This window comes from Anser brachyrhynchus (assembly GCF_964034855.1).
Source record: "Anser brachyrhynchus genome assembly, chromosome: 4".
In the NCBI taxonomy this organism is placed as follows: domain Eukaryota; kingdom Metazoa; phylum Chordata; class Aves; order Anseriformes; family Anatidae; genus Anser; species Anser brachyrhynchus.
Genome location: NC_137698.1, coordinates 15,181,588 through 15,196,728, shown reverse-complemented (window position 1 = coordinate 15,196,728; position 15,141 = coordinate 15,181,588). Strand labels below are relative to the sequence as shown.

Here is a 15,141-nt window from a genome sequence, read left to right as displayed (position 1 = left end):
CTTAACAGGATCGTTTCAAAAAAGACTACAGAGCAAGATTCTGCCATGGAGGAGGGTAATTTCCACTTACGGTTTTAATCTTAGATACAATAGTTTGGGAAAGTTATGCTGATTTATTTGTATGAGCTTAATGCCAAAACTCTTGGGTTCATCTTAAGCTGATTATACAATATTTCTCAACCTTTCTGTATTTCTCAGTGGTGGGAGGAGTAAATTGTGCTGGGGGACAAAGCAGAAAGGATTTCCTCAGTATTCTTCTGCTGAAGTGACAGACTGTGGTGTGGATAAACCTAAGCTACTCCTAACTAGACTACCTGAGTGCAGCGATAGCAGCAGTCTGCGCCTTTCAGGAGGCAGAGAAACGAAGCCCACCCAGAGTTCCAGCTTTAGTTGTTTGGTCCTTGCTGCGAAATGTGGAAGATGAGTTTGAGTGTAGTGCTGCAGTCTTTAAAGGCATGCCAGAAGTCAGCAAGCTTTTTGTTACTGGAGTCAATTTTTAGACATGCGTTTCGTGAGCTTACCAAATGTGCCAAATTACCTGTTTTGACAGGCTTCTAATAATTACGGGAAAAATGGTCCATGGTGTTTTTCATTTTATTTTGGTTTTGATCAACATGGGCCAGCTGTTGGATTACTTCTCCCATGTTAATTTTAATGGGGGGAATATAGAATGGTATTCCAAGCAGCTGAGCTGTTCGCTTGCTTACAGTTTTGATGCCACAAGCCAGTTCCTACTTCCAAAGCTTTTGTAGAAGCATGGAGTAACTGCAGATAAGTGATAGGAAGAAAAGCGAAGGGTGACTTGTTGTACATCTACCCCTTCAGACAACTACACGTTTCATTTTCTGGGTCTGCTGAGGCTGAATCATCATGCAGGCAATACTACTTCAGGGCTGATTTTTAAAGTCTATTTATTTCAAGCCAGAATCTTTATTCATCCCAAAGTTCTTTTACCTGAAGATTGTTGTAATACTTGTATGTTTTCTTCTGTGGAGAGATACTTCCTCATTTGTACCACGTTTCGTGACAGCAGGGCTTTTTTTCCTGGAATCCTCATAGAGACAAGTTTCTTTGCTGATATCTGCGTATGAGAACAGATGAGATTTATTGAAGTTGGGACTAGTGGAAATAATAAAGTAAAATATTAAGTAGCAATAACTGAAGTGTTTGCTGCATGTACTTTTATATTACTAGGATAAGGATATTTAGTATTTTTTATTTAATTTTTTTCCTCTTTCTAGAAAGAAGATTGATATACAACCAGGTCAAAATGTATTGAAATTCATTCAGGATTGTTTTGAAAGTAAGGTTTTATTTGACATTTTGCTTAATTTGCTGATTAAATAATAATTTCTTTCTCATATTGTATTTAGTGGTAAATTATTAGAAATAAAATGGTTAAAATAAAGTTTTTGTCAGTCTTTAACGGTGCCCCCTTTGCAGTCCCGTAAACCTGTGTAAGCTGTTTTATAATCTTTTTCCTGAGTAGCTGGTTTCTTTCTTGTTTACATTTACTTGAATGTAACAAACCTTAGTAACTTGTTAAAATCAGTGTGATTCCAAGTATCCCCTATTTATAGCTTTTTCTTTATAGGCTGTGATAGTGAACTTACAATAAGCTCTCCATGCACAGACTGTTGCTCAACTCCTGTTGGCAGAAACCAAACGAGGACTTCAATACAGAGCCAAAGGGTAAGTTAGTTACGGACGTATCACTGTGTAGCTTTGGGTATGCATTTGGATCAATAAAATAGTTAAATTTCGTGTACTCTCAGGTTGAAGCACATTGCTTTATAACTGATGGTGGGTATGGCTGTCTTGGACTGTATTGGAGTTGGTTTCAGTCACTTTACCAGATGTATAGACTCAGCTCTTTGCTGTCAGATGGACAGTAAAACTGAAAGATGATCCTTGTATAAAAGGAGCTTTTAGTTCCTTTGAAAAGCCAGCTCCTGATAAACAGTTATTATGCGTAAAATAACTTTGTGACATTGGGGAGGAGTAGAAACAAATCAATGAACTTATTATTGGCTGAAAGAATGATGCAAATCTGGTTTGTCTGCAGCCCATTCAGTCTCATTTTAATACTTGGATTCTAGCGTTTTTTGTAAAAATCGGATATTCTGTTAATAGTGTTAAAACCAGACAGTCTTTATAATGGCATTTGTTTACTTCAGTCTGATGTCAGAATGCTGTATAATCTCAAATGAATTTGTGCAAAACTTCAGTCTGATATAATAAAGGTGAATTAAATTGTTTAAATTAGTACTGGAAAGAAAAAATATCTTGCCTGTGGGCTGGCAGGATGTCTATTCAATGCTGCAAATTGATTTTTGTGTGCGCGCTGTTACACCTGTGTGAAATTTACAGTTAGCCTTAGAAAGTCTTAGATAATAGAAAACTGAAGTGTTCAATTAAAACAGAACTGTGCTTTAAATGAGTAAGAATTAAGGGACGAAAATTGTTGTTTTCTGTAGAAATGTATATTCTTGTCAAAATACCATTGCTTTGTCAAACATTTTCCTTTGCTTGTCTTGTTATTCTCCATTGAATCTGGCAGTCAAATGCAGGGTTAACGAACTCGGTGAAGAGAACCTGTATTTCTTCAGCATCCGTACCCGCATCACCACCAGATACTGTCAGTAGCCAAGGTTGGTAGCACTATTATTAATTTAAGGTTTGGGATAACTCTTGGTATTTTATAAGCTTTTGAGTAGAAGAACTAAACCTATTTAGTATACGTTGCAGGAGGGCCGCACAAATCCTACCTGACGCCTGCAATACACGGTTATGCAGCTGATTCTAAGAAAACAGAGAGCCATTTGTCTAAAGGAGGGGCTCATGACACATTAAAAGATGCCGAAGCACTATGCAAAAGCCCTGCTGAGTTCGTGGATCCTGAGGATGATAATGGGGCTTTGGGATCACCTCTCCTTGTGAAGGAAGCAAAAAGTTCTCCTGTACATATGTAAGTAGAGCTGAATGTTGTTTTCACCTTTTAGGGTAAATTAGCATGGTGGTTTCAGTCATTGATGAGTTTCTATTCTGAACTCAAGCAAATAATTCCAGGTTGGAGGAAAAGTTCAATTTCTAGGCTTAGAAGGGTCATCATTGTCTTTTTTCTTTTTTATAAGGTATTCTGGTGATAAGGGTTAATTCCCAAAAGAGTACCCAAGGCTTCCAGAATGAATTTGAACTCCTTTTTTCCCAGTACAGTACTCTAAATGAACAGCTTCTCAGATCGGTAGTCTCTAGACTTCTCAGTGAATTTACAGTGCGCAGTAGTGTGCTGTTGACAGCGTTGACCTTAAAAGTAACAGAAACTTTGTTAAAGCAGTGATGAACAGTCATCCTTCCTCTTGCTCTGAATATGCAAATACTACCTAAAGTAGGACAGGTTCAGTTGTAGTCATTATCTCCCCTTCAGAAACTTTCAATCCCAGCTGCAGCAGTAGCTGGTTATCCCAACTTTTTGGGAGGGCTGAATCTCTGGGGGGACGTCACAGAGAGGAGGGAATGACAGTGGTGCTAGTGATGCATGATGAAGTGCCTCTGGGAAGAGAGTGTACCAAGAGTCTGGGAACCCTAATGATTCTCCTAATTATGTTCTTCTAAAACTAGGAATTTGTCTTGTTGAGCAGCCCTTGCCTTGATCAAGAGTCACACGTTGCCTTGCTGACCCCATGTTGCTTTGTCAATTTGAATACTTCCTGCTACCCTGGGGAGTGGTCCCACTAATGTATGTTCCAGCAAATTCCAAAATGAAAGCTTATTCATAAAAACTGAGGTGCTGTCAGCAAGAGAAAATGGGAGCATCTGTGCATCCACAAGACAATTTAATGTGCACTCAATTTATAGCATCATATTTGAATGCTGTTTTGCATACCTAGATTACATTTTGATGACCAAAATATTCCTGCTGTGGTGAAGAGCCGTGCAGAAGTTGTCTGTTTGGAAGGACCTCAAACTGGGAGAGATGAGCAGACTCTCACACAAAGAGCAGAACGTACTGCTGTGTCATCTGTACGGAAGCAGAAGTCGTCTTTCTCTTCAGCTTTCTTAGCAGCTGTAACAACAGGGACAGTTGGGAAAAGGTTTGTTTTGAGGCTTAACATGAAATGCACTTTGCTTACAAAACGATCCAGTCCTAAGTACTGGAGCAATGTCCTTTACCTATAAAAATGGTGTGGGAGGATGTTTTGGGATAGTCATTTGTTGCTGGAAAAATCCAGCTTGAAAAAGGGTTTATTTAAATAGTTGTTAGAATGTTTTGTGCAGGGAGGATTTAACACCACTGTTAGGATTTAACCATGCCGTTTGTTGCATTTGTCTGCCAGTAAAACTGTATGCAGCTATTGAAAAGTGTTTCAGATGGAGTGTGAGATGTTTCAATTAGGTAGACTAGAGGATTCAGGAAAATCTTAAATGATTCTGAAGTTAGAATTATAGAATCACGGAAGGGGTTGGGTTGGGAAGGACCTTAAAGCTCCTCCAGTTCCAGTCCCCTGCCACCTCCACCCAGACCAGGCTGCTCAAAGCCCCATCCAGCCTGGCCTTGAGCACCTGCAGGCATGGGGCATCTGCAGCTTCTCTGGACAACCTGTTCCAGTGCCTCACCACTCAGATAATTTCTTCTTTATATCTTATGTAAACCTAACCTCTTTTAGTTTAAAGCCATTCCCCCTTGTCCTATCACTAAAATCTCCGACAGAGTCCCTTTCTAGCTTTCTATACCTACAGAACCTTTTCTTGTTGCCCTTGATATCCCTGGCCAAGTGTAATTCTGACAGGGCTTTGGCTTTCTGAACCTGATCGCTGGCTGCTTGGATGATGTTCCTCTATCCCTCCCAGCCTCGTGCTAGCAGTGATCACAGTAGTCTTTTTTCAGAGCTAATACAGATTGGAGTGGTTAGGTAGGAAGTTGACTGTCCAGCACCTGAGAAATAATGAGGTATGAATATCGGGCTGAAACAACGAAGAACAGGTCTTTTGGAAGATGGAGGGTAATGAATGATGGACTTTATAATGGGAACGTCCTGCAGCATGTTTGTGTGTTCCTCAGTCATCACTAGATTTACAAGATCGAGACTCACCTTTTCCTCCCAAATGATGTCAGTACTTTGTCCCTCCTTTCTTTAGGTATACAGCCTCAATATCATCATTATCACCTGCTGTTGTAAAAGATGAAGACATAGAACTAGAGAGTGAATGTGAGTTTTTAATCGATGAATCAGATGGTCTGTCTTCTAATTCTTGGTTTTCAATACCCCAGAAGAACAAAAAGTCCAAAAAAGATGGCTCTGCAACCCCTGTTACGAAATCTCAGTCCTCTGAAAAGGAAAAGACAGAAGGTAAGAAAGGCAAGACTGGGAAGGTACAGGCTGAAGCACTTACTGAACAGAAAACGCACAATTTGGATGTCAGAGTGCAACATAACTTCAAAAGAACGTCACAGTCAGATCCAGTCTCCTCTAAAGGTGAAGGAAATGGACTTAAATCTCAAAAGCAAAGCAGTACGCATGTGGGTAAGTTGTTTACCTGGTCCTCAGACTTCTTCCAAATCGTAGTACTGAACATTTTTGTGTTGGTCTGTTGGGAAATGAGGATAAGGGAAATAATTGGAGTCCTGATTGGCATTTCAGGTACACAGTTAAGTTTGGGTATATATAAGGCAGTGAGACAGAATGTCTTCACTTCTTTTTAACCTTTTCCTGTTAGGAGGTTAAAAACTGATAGGGGTGTTGCCTTTTCTTATGAGCAGACAAAGATGGGTACAAAGCTTTTGCTCCTGTCTCCCTAGATAGCAGATTAAGATGTGTGCTTTAAACTGAGTGCTCAGTTTTTATGAATCACTTTGGAAGGGTTTTGTAGGAGGAAGCACTGAAAACTAAAGCAGACAGAATGTGACATTTCTGCACTTACTCCGCTAAGAGATACAGGAGATACTATGGATTAGAGAAAGGCCTACATTAAGTGCTGGGGAAAAAACTTTTTCTGGTATTTCATTTTTGTATGATTCTTTTGGTTTATTTTTGTCTTTAGATGTAAACACATTTCTTCAGGTTTTTCTTCAGGTTTTTATGCACGGAAGGTATTCATGTCCATGTGTTTTATGTATTGATAGGAAAGTCTAAAAAGGATGCACTTCATCAAGACTCTCCAAGACACAGAAAGATGTCCTGCGAACCAGAAGCTGAGCAACTGATGTTGTCACTGTCTGGATCGGACACAGAAGGATATGATGAAGAACAAAAAAAAAGGGTGATGCCAAGTGAGGATTCACCAATGCCCTCAGCTGAGCATCATGAAGAGCAGATGCCATCTCCAAAAGAGAATCTGAAGTCTTCCAAGTATCTGCAGTCTGCTTCAAAAGCTTTTCTGCATTCAATCCACAAGAAACACACTGCTAAGCAGAAACTTCAAGAATCAAAAGATAAGCTGTCTAAGAAACGGGCAGAAAGTCAAAGGAAAAAGCTTAAAAAATCTGCAGAGAAAAGTAGTAATAAAAAGCCTCAGTTAAAAAGAGGGGAGAGCTCTGATAGTGAATCCAGTGAAGAAGGGCTTGAAAGAGAACCAGTCGAATTGAATGAAATGTTTACCTCACCTCTGCGTCAGAAATTAGAGAATTCTGTACTTCAGAAGCTGGCTTCGTCTGAAAAACCTAAGAATGTATTGCATGCATTGGAATCACTCCGTGGTGTTTATAACAAAACTCCTGTAAAAGCTGCAGAGCTACTGCAGCGTCTCACAGACAGCATACAGAATTCTGAAAAGAAAAATTCTGAAAAGAAAAGATCGTTGGTTAAGTCTTCAGGAAAGACACTCAAAAAGATTAATCACAGAACCCATAAAGGTGTTTCCTCAAACCCAGAGGTCACTGAGCCTCAAAATACAACGGATTCTGACAGCTCTTCTGCACATGAGGTGGCAAGAAAAAAACACAAGCAATCAGATGTGAAAATAAAAAGTAACAAAAGAAAACATAACGCGCAACATAGACTACAGTAAGCTTTTCATTTAATTCCTTAAAAATGTGGTATGACTTGATAGATAATGAAACACATTTTGTTAATTCTAAGCAGTAATTGCAGTTGAAATAAGTGTCAGTTTCAGAGTGGTTAAATAGCTACTAGAGAAACCAAGTGGTGTAATTAGCAACCTACTATTAAAGGTGGATTCCAAAATCTAGTGTCTGCTTCTGCCTAAGGAAACTTAAATTCGGAATTTTTGAAGTGTACTTTTGAGATTGAGTAGCAGCTGCAGTGTTTGGTGTAGTCTTTGTTGTTTGTGGGCTTTTTGTTTGTTTTACATTAATTTGTTTTTTGAAAATCTTTTGTATGGTTCCCTGCAGTAAGTAAAATTAAGGGCTTACAGTAAACATAATAATTGTTTCTCTTCTAGAGATTCCTCTGCAGCTGTGAAAGTTATGAGTTGTGAAAGGTAATTTCCTTTGTCTGTAAAACTTGTGTTTAATCCCGATCCCCCGCCGTGCCATACTGGTGCAATTGTTGTGCTCTGTGCTCCACTAGTATAGAACTCAGTAGAAAGGGATCATGATTCATGCTCGAGTTACCTTGCTAACACAGTTAATAAACTAATGGAACTGTTCTTTTTTGTCATGATGAAGATGTCACAATGTTTCTTGCCTTCTGGGATTTTTTTTTCCTTTGAGGATTGCTTCCATATTAGCGTGTGATTTTTGAACAGAAATATCAGCACTTCTCAAGCTAATAACAACTGTACTAGTAGCATTGCTGCTGGTAAGTAGGGTACAGAATAGTAGCTATGCTCCAAACTCTTGTTTGTGCACATAGATAAGCAGATACTTTCTCCTTCATGCAGTGGCGCCTTAAAGCAAGTAGAAGTGGCAAGCTGTGACTTTATTAAATTCTTACGTTGTAATTCTACTGAAAACTGTAGTATTTGCATTGAAGTGAGCCTACTGCAGGCTTCATTTTAGACCAAGTGATTCTACAAGGTATAGGCGTGCTGATCGAGTGTTGAAACAAATGCACCTTTTGGAGTTTGGGTGGAGCACAGCTCTTTTCACCTGTTGCGCTTTACTGGCATGTTATTTAATGGCAATGCAATGCAGCCACAGATGGGGAAGGAGGCAAGGTTGGCGTACTACGCTGTGGCTATAAAGACAAGTCTTGTTAGAAGTGATTTGATTGCTGGAGAGTCTCTGGAGGTGCACGTATACGTTAATCATCCCTGTGTTATGGGGAAGGCTTTATGGCAGAATACATCTAGCTAAAATTATAAACTTTGTTACTGTCCTTTGCTCAAAGCATGTAAAAGATTTCTTTAAAGTACTTTTATAATCATGGTCTATAGAAAATTGTTTGAAAGGTAACACTACAGAGGAGAGGAGGAAAAAGGAAAAGTCATGAGATTTTTAGGAGGTCTGGTTAGAGGGATGATGTGAATACTAGTTTGTCTGCCTGATGGCTGACTAGAGGACCAGCTGATGAAAGAGACCTGTGATTTCTAACTAGCAGTCCTTTGCTTCAGTGTCTGATCACTACAAAAAAGCATTTAGAAGGAGAAAAAGAAACTGCATGGTCTGGAAAAAAAAAAAAAAACTTAAATTTGGTATTCCTTGTACTACTGTAATGTTCCTTTGATAGGTAACATATTGAAGCAGATGTATTTTTTTTTTCTTTTCTTGAAGTGGGCCTGTTCTAGAATATTGTGATGAATTTACTTCCAGAAGTAAGTGTTGTGAACAGGATAATGAATCTTCAGGTAATGTTTAAAGTCGGTATTTTGTTGCATTTTATTTATAAGCTTTTTAGGCTGAGGTTGTACAGTAATTTTTGTTGTATCTCTGCTCTTCTGGTTTATTCAGAATAAGAAATGCAGACTGGGCTGGCTGTGATCCCATTTCTGCCCAAGTACAATATGCCAGCTTCATGTTGTGCTGGCTGTAGAAGGACAAGCACTGCGTGGCTTGGCATCAAGCCTACCAGGATAAAGTTGTCCTTCCGAAACACTGAACAAATGCTTTAGGTTCAGTTTGTACACACCAATTTGGTGTGTTGTCATGTGGTGGCACTATATGGGATCACTTCAGGCCGCTGTAGAGCAAAGTGTCTGGCCCTAGGTAATGAAGGCGTGTTCACCTAAAATATTTTGGTTCTCTAAGTAGTTTCCCTATGCAAGCTGAACATCCTGTCATAATGAATATGAACCCTGGGGGCAGAAAGTCTTTTTTTCCTTAGTTTTAGATCCAGTTGTAAATAGTATTTAGTTTGTGCAGTGCTTTTTTGAGAGATCTAGTTTTGTGGGTGTTCGGGTAATAAGTTTGTTCTAAAGTTATACTAGAGGGGTGTGAAGGTGAACAACCTAGCCACTTCAATCAGTAGAATTACGTGTCTACATAGTTGTAATACTTGATTCTTGATATGAAACCACATATACTGTTCAGCTACCCTGGGTTTTGTATATCTTTAAAGAAAAAATGTTGGTGGGAACACTGATATTGGGACTTCTGCTTGTATTACCTTCTTCTTCTTGCAGATATATTGAATAAAAGTCAGGAGTAATAAATGCCTATTATGATGGTTTTTTGAATGTAATTTCAGATGATTCTGAAGACTTGCATTATCAAGTAAGAAATTTGTCAGACAAGATAAGCAGACATAAAATAGGTAAGGTTATTTTAAAATACTTTAATGTAAGTGTATAAATGCAAAAGCAGTTCCAACTCAATGTAAATTTAGCTGAAGAAGACACAGGAAGACACCTAGCGAAGGGTTCATTTGTTAATTCACAAAGCATCTTCATGAAAATGTAGAGCCCTAGAACCCCGTAATTTTAAGTTGAAAAATATTTGGAAAACAGTCTGGAAAAAACACTAAGCATAGGTAAGATTTGTTAGTTCCTCTTTAGGGTACTATGTAACCCTGCTCAAGGTGGTTTTTTTTTTTGTTTTTTTAACTTTTGAAATCTATACTGTTTCTTTGTTTTATATTCAAACATGATCTTTTTAATTCTTTTAAAAAATATCTTTTTAATAATTTTAGTTATCTTTTTAATTGTAACATTTTCCTTTTTTTGAGTCAAGACACTGCTTACTATTCATTGAGAGCAGTAAGAGGGTTTGAATTGGTTTTGCACAGTGTAACTGAGGGTGCAAATAACCTACCTGCTTTCTGTGGTGGTCTGAGTTGATCCTGCGGAAGGATAGGATGGCACAATGGGCATGCAGTGGATTGTAATCCCACACTAACCTGCTTTTGTGGTTTTTTTATTCCTTTTATTATTATTTTGTTCACAACAATGTAGTTGTCTACCTTCAAAAACAATTTAGACAAGGCTTGTTTTTAATTTACTGTTTTTATTTTTAGCAGCTAAATATTCTTGACGAATTTGCTCTCAACTCTTAAGGGGGTGTTTTGTTATTCCTTACAAAAACTAAAATAGAAATTCTGACTGTATATGGTAGATCAGAAAAACTGAAATTTGAGACTATGAAATACATGAGTTGGAAGATGCATACCTGAGAAGTCTTGGAAATGCGTGGGGTCTTCAGTTGGGAAGAGTATTGTTCTTTTTCCAGACCTTGGAGATGGGTTAGGGGTAGAATCTGGAAGAGCAGGGTCTGCTCGGGTGCTCTGTGTTACTCTCCTCTTGCCATAACCAACTTGAAGCCTTTTCACTCTTGCTAATGAAATCCATTAGATTTGAGGAGGGTTCTTAGCCTTTGCCGAGGGGGTTCTGTTCATAGTTATAATGTTTGCTGCTTCTTGTTCTTGAGCCCCTAATGTCCATATCTCAGTGATTCAGTAAGGTATATTGAATGAAATCTACAGTCAGCATGGTGACTGTTTAAGAAAATGGAAAGGGAAATAATGATGTATGCAAAAGAAGGCTTCTGGCAAGACCTGATTCCCTTTCCTGTCATGAAAGGAAATTGGTATAAATATCGGCTGGGAAGTGATATAAATAACCCCTGGGAAGTGCTCACTCCCTGAACAGCGGGAGGTAATATTTAAAGTTTCCCATTTCTGATTTTTTTTTTTTCTTTCATGCTTACTGTGAATTGTTTCATCCTTTAAATTAGTAATGCCTTCCAATACACCTAATGTTCGTCGGACAAAAAGGATACGACTAAAACCTCTGGAATATTGGCGAGGCGAGCGTGTAAACTATACGATGAGACCTTCAGGTATTTGTTCCAAAATGCCTATCTCCTTTGTTCTGATAGGGCAGTAAAGGGAAATCTGTGGTTAGATCTTGTGCAATGAAAGTGTTTTAAAAAAGCAGATGATTTATAGTCTCTAGCCATTTAGTCATCTTTCAGTGTAATCTTTCTCTTGATACTCCTGTTTCAGATAGAAATAATAGCAGCAGAACATGTTATGTACACTTGCCTTAACTGTTTAGGGAAGAACAACGTGGTTTCTTTGTACTAGTAAGTTTCTTGTATCAAAGATTCTGTATGATACTAGGAAGAGACAATGTATTGGATCATTCATTGGAGCATTTGTCATCGTGTGGACACTGCTTCCTGGAGCAGATACAATAATATTTTATCCAGTCTCAGTGTTAAATGACCTATGTGATAAAGTACATCTTGTTCTCAGGGATTTTTTTCTGTTGGCTTAGCCTTATTTGGTATTTTCCTAATCAGTCGGTCTACTTGAAAATAGTATTTTATGTGTCCCTAAAATTGATATTTTGTCTTAAAACTTGACTCTCGTGTCATGGCTTTCTGAAATGTTCTTTGACTGAAACAGATTCTTTTCAAAAAGTCTGAAGTTGTACTGCACTTCAAAATACTTGATGAGGAAAAGCTTTTTGGTTTTGTTCTGGCTTTCTAAAGCTACCTGAAAATTTCAGCATCAAGGAAATATATTCCAAACTGAAATGCTTGTAGTTTCTGTAAATGTTCATTCATGTAAAATAAATATCGTGTTAGTGACCTTTGTTCAACTTTTGTTTCAGGAGGGCTGACAATTAGTGGAATAGTGTGTCCAGAAACAGAACCTCGCAGGAAGAATAGACAGAAGAAGATTCGTCATAAGGAGAAAAGAAATTATACAAGTATAAACACTTTTTTTCATTCTTTTGATGCTTTAAAAAAAAAAAAACTAATTGAATGCTCCATTGCTGTAAGATTTTCTCTTGTAACAAGTCCAGTTTCTTTGAGTGAAAATCCTTTTGGAATTAAATGCATTAGTGTGATCTGATGCGGAAAAAAACACAGCTGTTGCTTACTGTAGCCCTAGCAATGCTGTATGACCTTAAACTTTTAACTTCTCTGGGTTGGGAACGAAGAGACACATGACAGATCCAGAGGTGTTGTAATGCTCTTAAAGCTGCGGTTAAAGAAAATCAGCTGTACTTCAGCCCTTGACCAGATTGTTAGTTAATGAGGCTAATGTGTTTAGTTTCATAATGCACAATTAACGTATAAGGGCTTCTGGTTGTCTTGCTGATACCTGTAGCACCACATCTGGAAATGCAGCATCTGGTATCAATATTTTAAACTGTTTTATGTTAAATACAAAATCATTGTGAGTTTGGTGAATGGGGAACTTTAAGAACAATGCACAAAATGGGTAAAATTAGTCAATATATACTTATATACCATACCTATATATAATATACAATATATACTTACATAATATATATAATATACAATATATACTTATATACAAATATATACTTAAAGACCCATGAATAGGAAGCTTTGCTACAGCCACTAAGGCCAGGAGGTGGTAAGTATGTAGGTAGTGCTCAGAAGGGAGATAGGGTCAGAGTCCAAAAAAAAAAAAAAAAAATTCATTTTTCTGTGCTTTCTTTGGAAGAGATTTTGGTGCTAAAGAACCTTTCTATATGGGACTCACTAGAGGTTTTGTTTGTGACTGCAGTGTTTTATATATATGTTAGAGCAAATAAATGTTAACAAGGAAAATACTGTATGATCCTGACATGGTTCTAAAACAAATAAGGTATAAGCTAATTGTTAGAGGAAGAATAAGGAAGAAAACAGAGATTGTTGGTACAAATTTCTGGTGCTCTAGACTGCTGCATGTAAATTTGATTCCCTATCACAAAAAGAAAGTACTAAGACTAGAGAGGGTTCAGAGAAAGTTGTTGATGTCACGGAAGTACTTCTGTACAAGAAACAACTGTGTGTAGGCTAAGGCTCCTCAGCCCTGAAAAGATTCCAGAGGTGTGATAAAGGCCTATAAAATCACAAATGACGTGGAGAAGAGAAATAGAAAGCAATTACTGCTTTTTTTTTAACACAAGAACTATAATGTATGAAAGGAAAATAGTGGGAGCTGGGTTTTTCACACAAAATAAGGTGGCTCTTCTCCCTGTGTTCTCTGTGCTCTGTGCCACAAAATACTGTGGAGGAAAAATATTTAGATTCAATGTGAGAACTGGATAAATTAATGGAAGACTTAATTGTTAATAGCTCTTAAATAAAAGTGAGTTGCATGTGTAGAGGTGGAGAATATTCTGTAGAAACATCGTTACTCCATTAACAGCGGTTTTGAAGGTGGGAGGGATACCTGCTTTTGGCTGCTGATGGAGACAGGATCCTAATCTGTTGAACCTTTGATGTGAGCACAACTTTTAAGTTTCTACGCAAGTCATTTGCAGTCCATGTAAGCTTGAGCTGGTAGTGACTATTCATACTGTATCATACAAGAATTCGCTGCTTTAGGTTAGTTTGAAGTGCCTCCAGATGTGATGGATATCCTGGTTAACAGACATTCATCCTGAGAGATGCTCTTTTGTTAGCATCCTTGAATTTTAAGTGATATGTACAAGGCCCATCAGCTGAGTTGAATTTCTAGGACAAATTTCTAAATTCTAATGATACAATAAAAATCCTGTGGTTAGTGCTGTAGAGTTGCACCTATTACTGCCTCTTTATAGAGAGAGGGTTTTTTTTTTTTTTTTTTTGGAACAATGCTATATCAAACAGTAACTTCCCTCATAGCCCTGACTGTCGTAGTTTAGTGTTGGAGTGTTTAAGTAAACGTGAGTGCCTATAAAGTGCTATAGATTGTCTTTGACAGCCTTGTTCTGACTACATTTAAAGAGATTTCCTGTGCACTGTGGAGGTAAACATGTCCTCTTAAGAGAGTTCTTCAAGAGAGCTTTGGGATATTTGTTCTGTCTTGAAAATTCTCCAGTGTCTTTTTTCTCTTTGAAAAGCATAAGGTTGTCATCAACTCTTAAGCTGTTGCCTTCTCTGGAAAAATCCATTTTATTTTAGAAATAGTTCTCTGATTTACAACTTAGAGTGAGATTCCTGTAATGGTGTCTCTCAAGAAAAGGAAAATTGAACATGTGCTTATTCTTTTTGAACACTTTCATAAGTCTCCTGATGCCCATCAGCAGTAGGTAAAAGGAGGAGACTTACTTTTCTTAGTTCATCATGTATTTTACATTCTCTCTTAATATCCTCTTAGTATCTGTTGCAGGAAAAGTTCTTCTCAAGTTAAGGTACTTTGGGGTAAATACTGTCATTAATAGGCAACCTTATTGGCGTTGCCCTGGAAAATACTTCAGGCTTTAGGGACCATTTACTGATCACACAGAGAAATAATTCCAGTGAAAATTGCGTTTTCAAAGAACTGCTATGGGTTAGCTCCCTTTTTCTGGAGAAGGTATATTTCAGTCTGTTTAGTTGCTTAATGAAGGAAATTTAATTACCTGTGTGTGAAATTGTGGTTACATAAGTTTTTAAATTGTGTAGTGATTACTGCTCTGTATTTTTTTTCTCATTAGAAAATGAGGTAGCTAAAAAATTGAATTGCACCCTGGCTGATACTTCTAAGCCAACCATTGTAGTGGACCCAGTAACAAATCAAGAAGTTCTTCAAGGTAAGTTGAGGGGATGTAACCAAGGACCTTTCTAAACAATGTAGCAAGTTCTTAGATATAGACTGATAGAGGAAGAAAATTGTTCATGCTGCCTTGGGCATAAAAAGGGTAAGCTGTGAAAATATTCATTGCTTTTCTGGAGAAAATTCTGGGGGAGCCACAAAAAGGGGAAGGGAGTGACATGTCCTGTTTTTCAGCTAAATACTAAGTCTAGCTTGTGGGGTTTTTGCACTGAAACAATGCGTGGTGCATATAATTTAAAAAGTTGCTGAGCTAACAACAAGA

General features: G+C 37.8%; 1 protein-coding gene across 4 annotated transcripts in view; it reads left to right on the top strand.

The window, feature by feature from the left end:
* CENPC (centromere protein C) overlaps positions 1-15,141 on the top strand; it is a 28,281-nt gene that overhangs the window by 1,110 nt on the left and 12,030 nt on the right. For 3 of the 4 annotated variants that reach the window (XR_013950417.1, XR_013950418.1, XM_080589988.1), the window contains exons 2-15: positions 9-55; positions 1,242-1,303; positions 1,595-1,692; positions 2,561-2,651; positions 2,749-2,968; positions 3,891-4,094; positions 5,140-5,525; positions 6,125-7,004; positions 7,402-7,440; positions 8,675-8,748; positions 9,588-9,653; positions 11,069-11,173; positions 11,953-12,051; positions 14,761-14,856. Coding sequence is in view for 2 of the 4 variants with exons in the window: in XM_080589988.1 (XP_080446114.1) it covers positions 9-55; positions 1,242-1,303; positions 1,595-1,692; positions 2,561-2,651; positions 2,749-2,968; positions 3,891-4,094; positions 5,140-5,525; positions 6,125-7,004; positions 7,402-7,440; positions 8,675-8,748; positions 9,588-9,653; positions 11,069-11,173; positions 11,953-12,051; positions 14,761-14,856 (2,467 nt within the window). In the remaining 2 variants the exon portion in view is untranslated. The remainder of the gene's footprint in view (positions 1-8; positions 56-1,241; positions 1,304-1,594; positions 1,693-2,560; positions 2,652-2,748; positions 2,969-3,890; positions 4,095-5,139; positions 5,526-6,124; positions 7,005-7,401; positions 7,441-8,674; positions 8,749-9,587; positions 9,654-11,068; positions 11,174-11,952; positions 12,052-14,760; positions 14,857-15,141) is intronic. The other variant, XM_080589989.1, reaches the window with a different exon arrangement.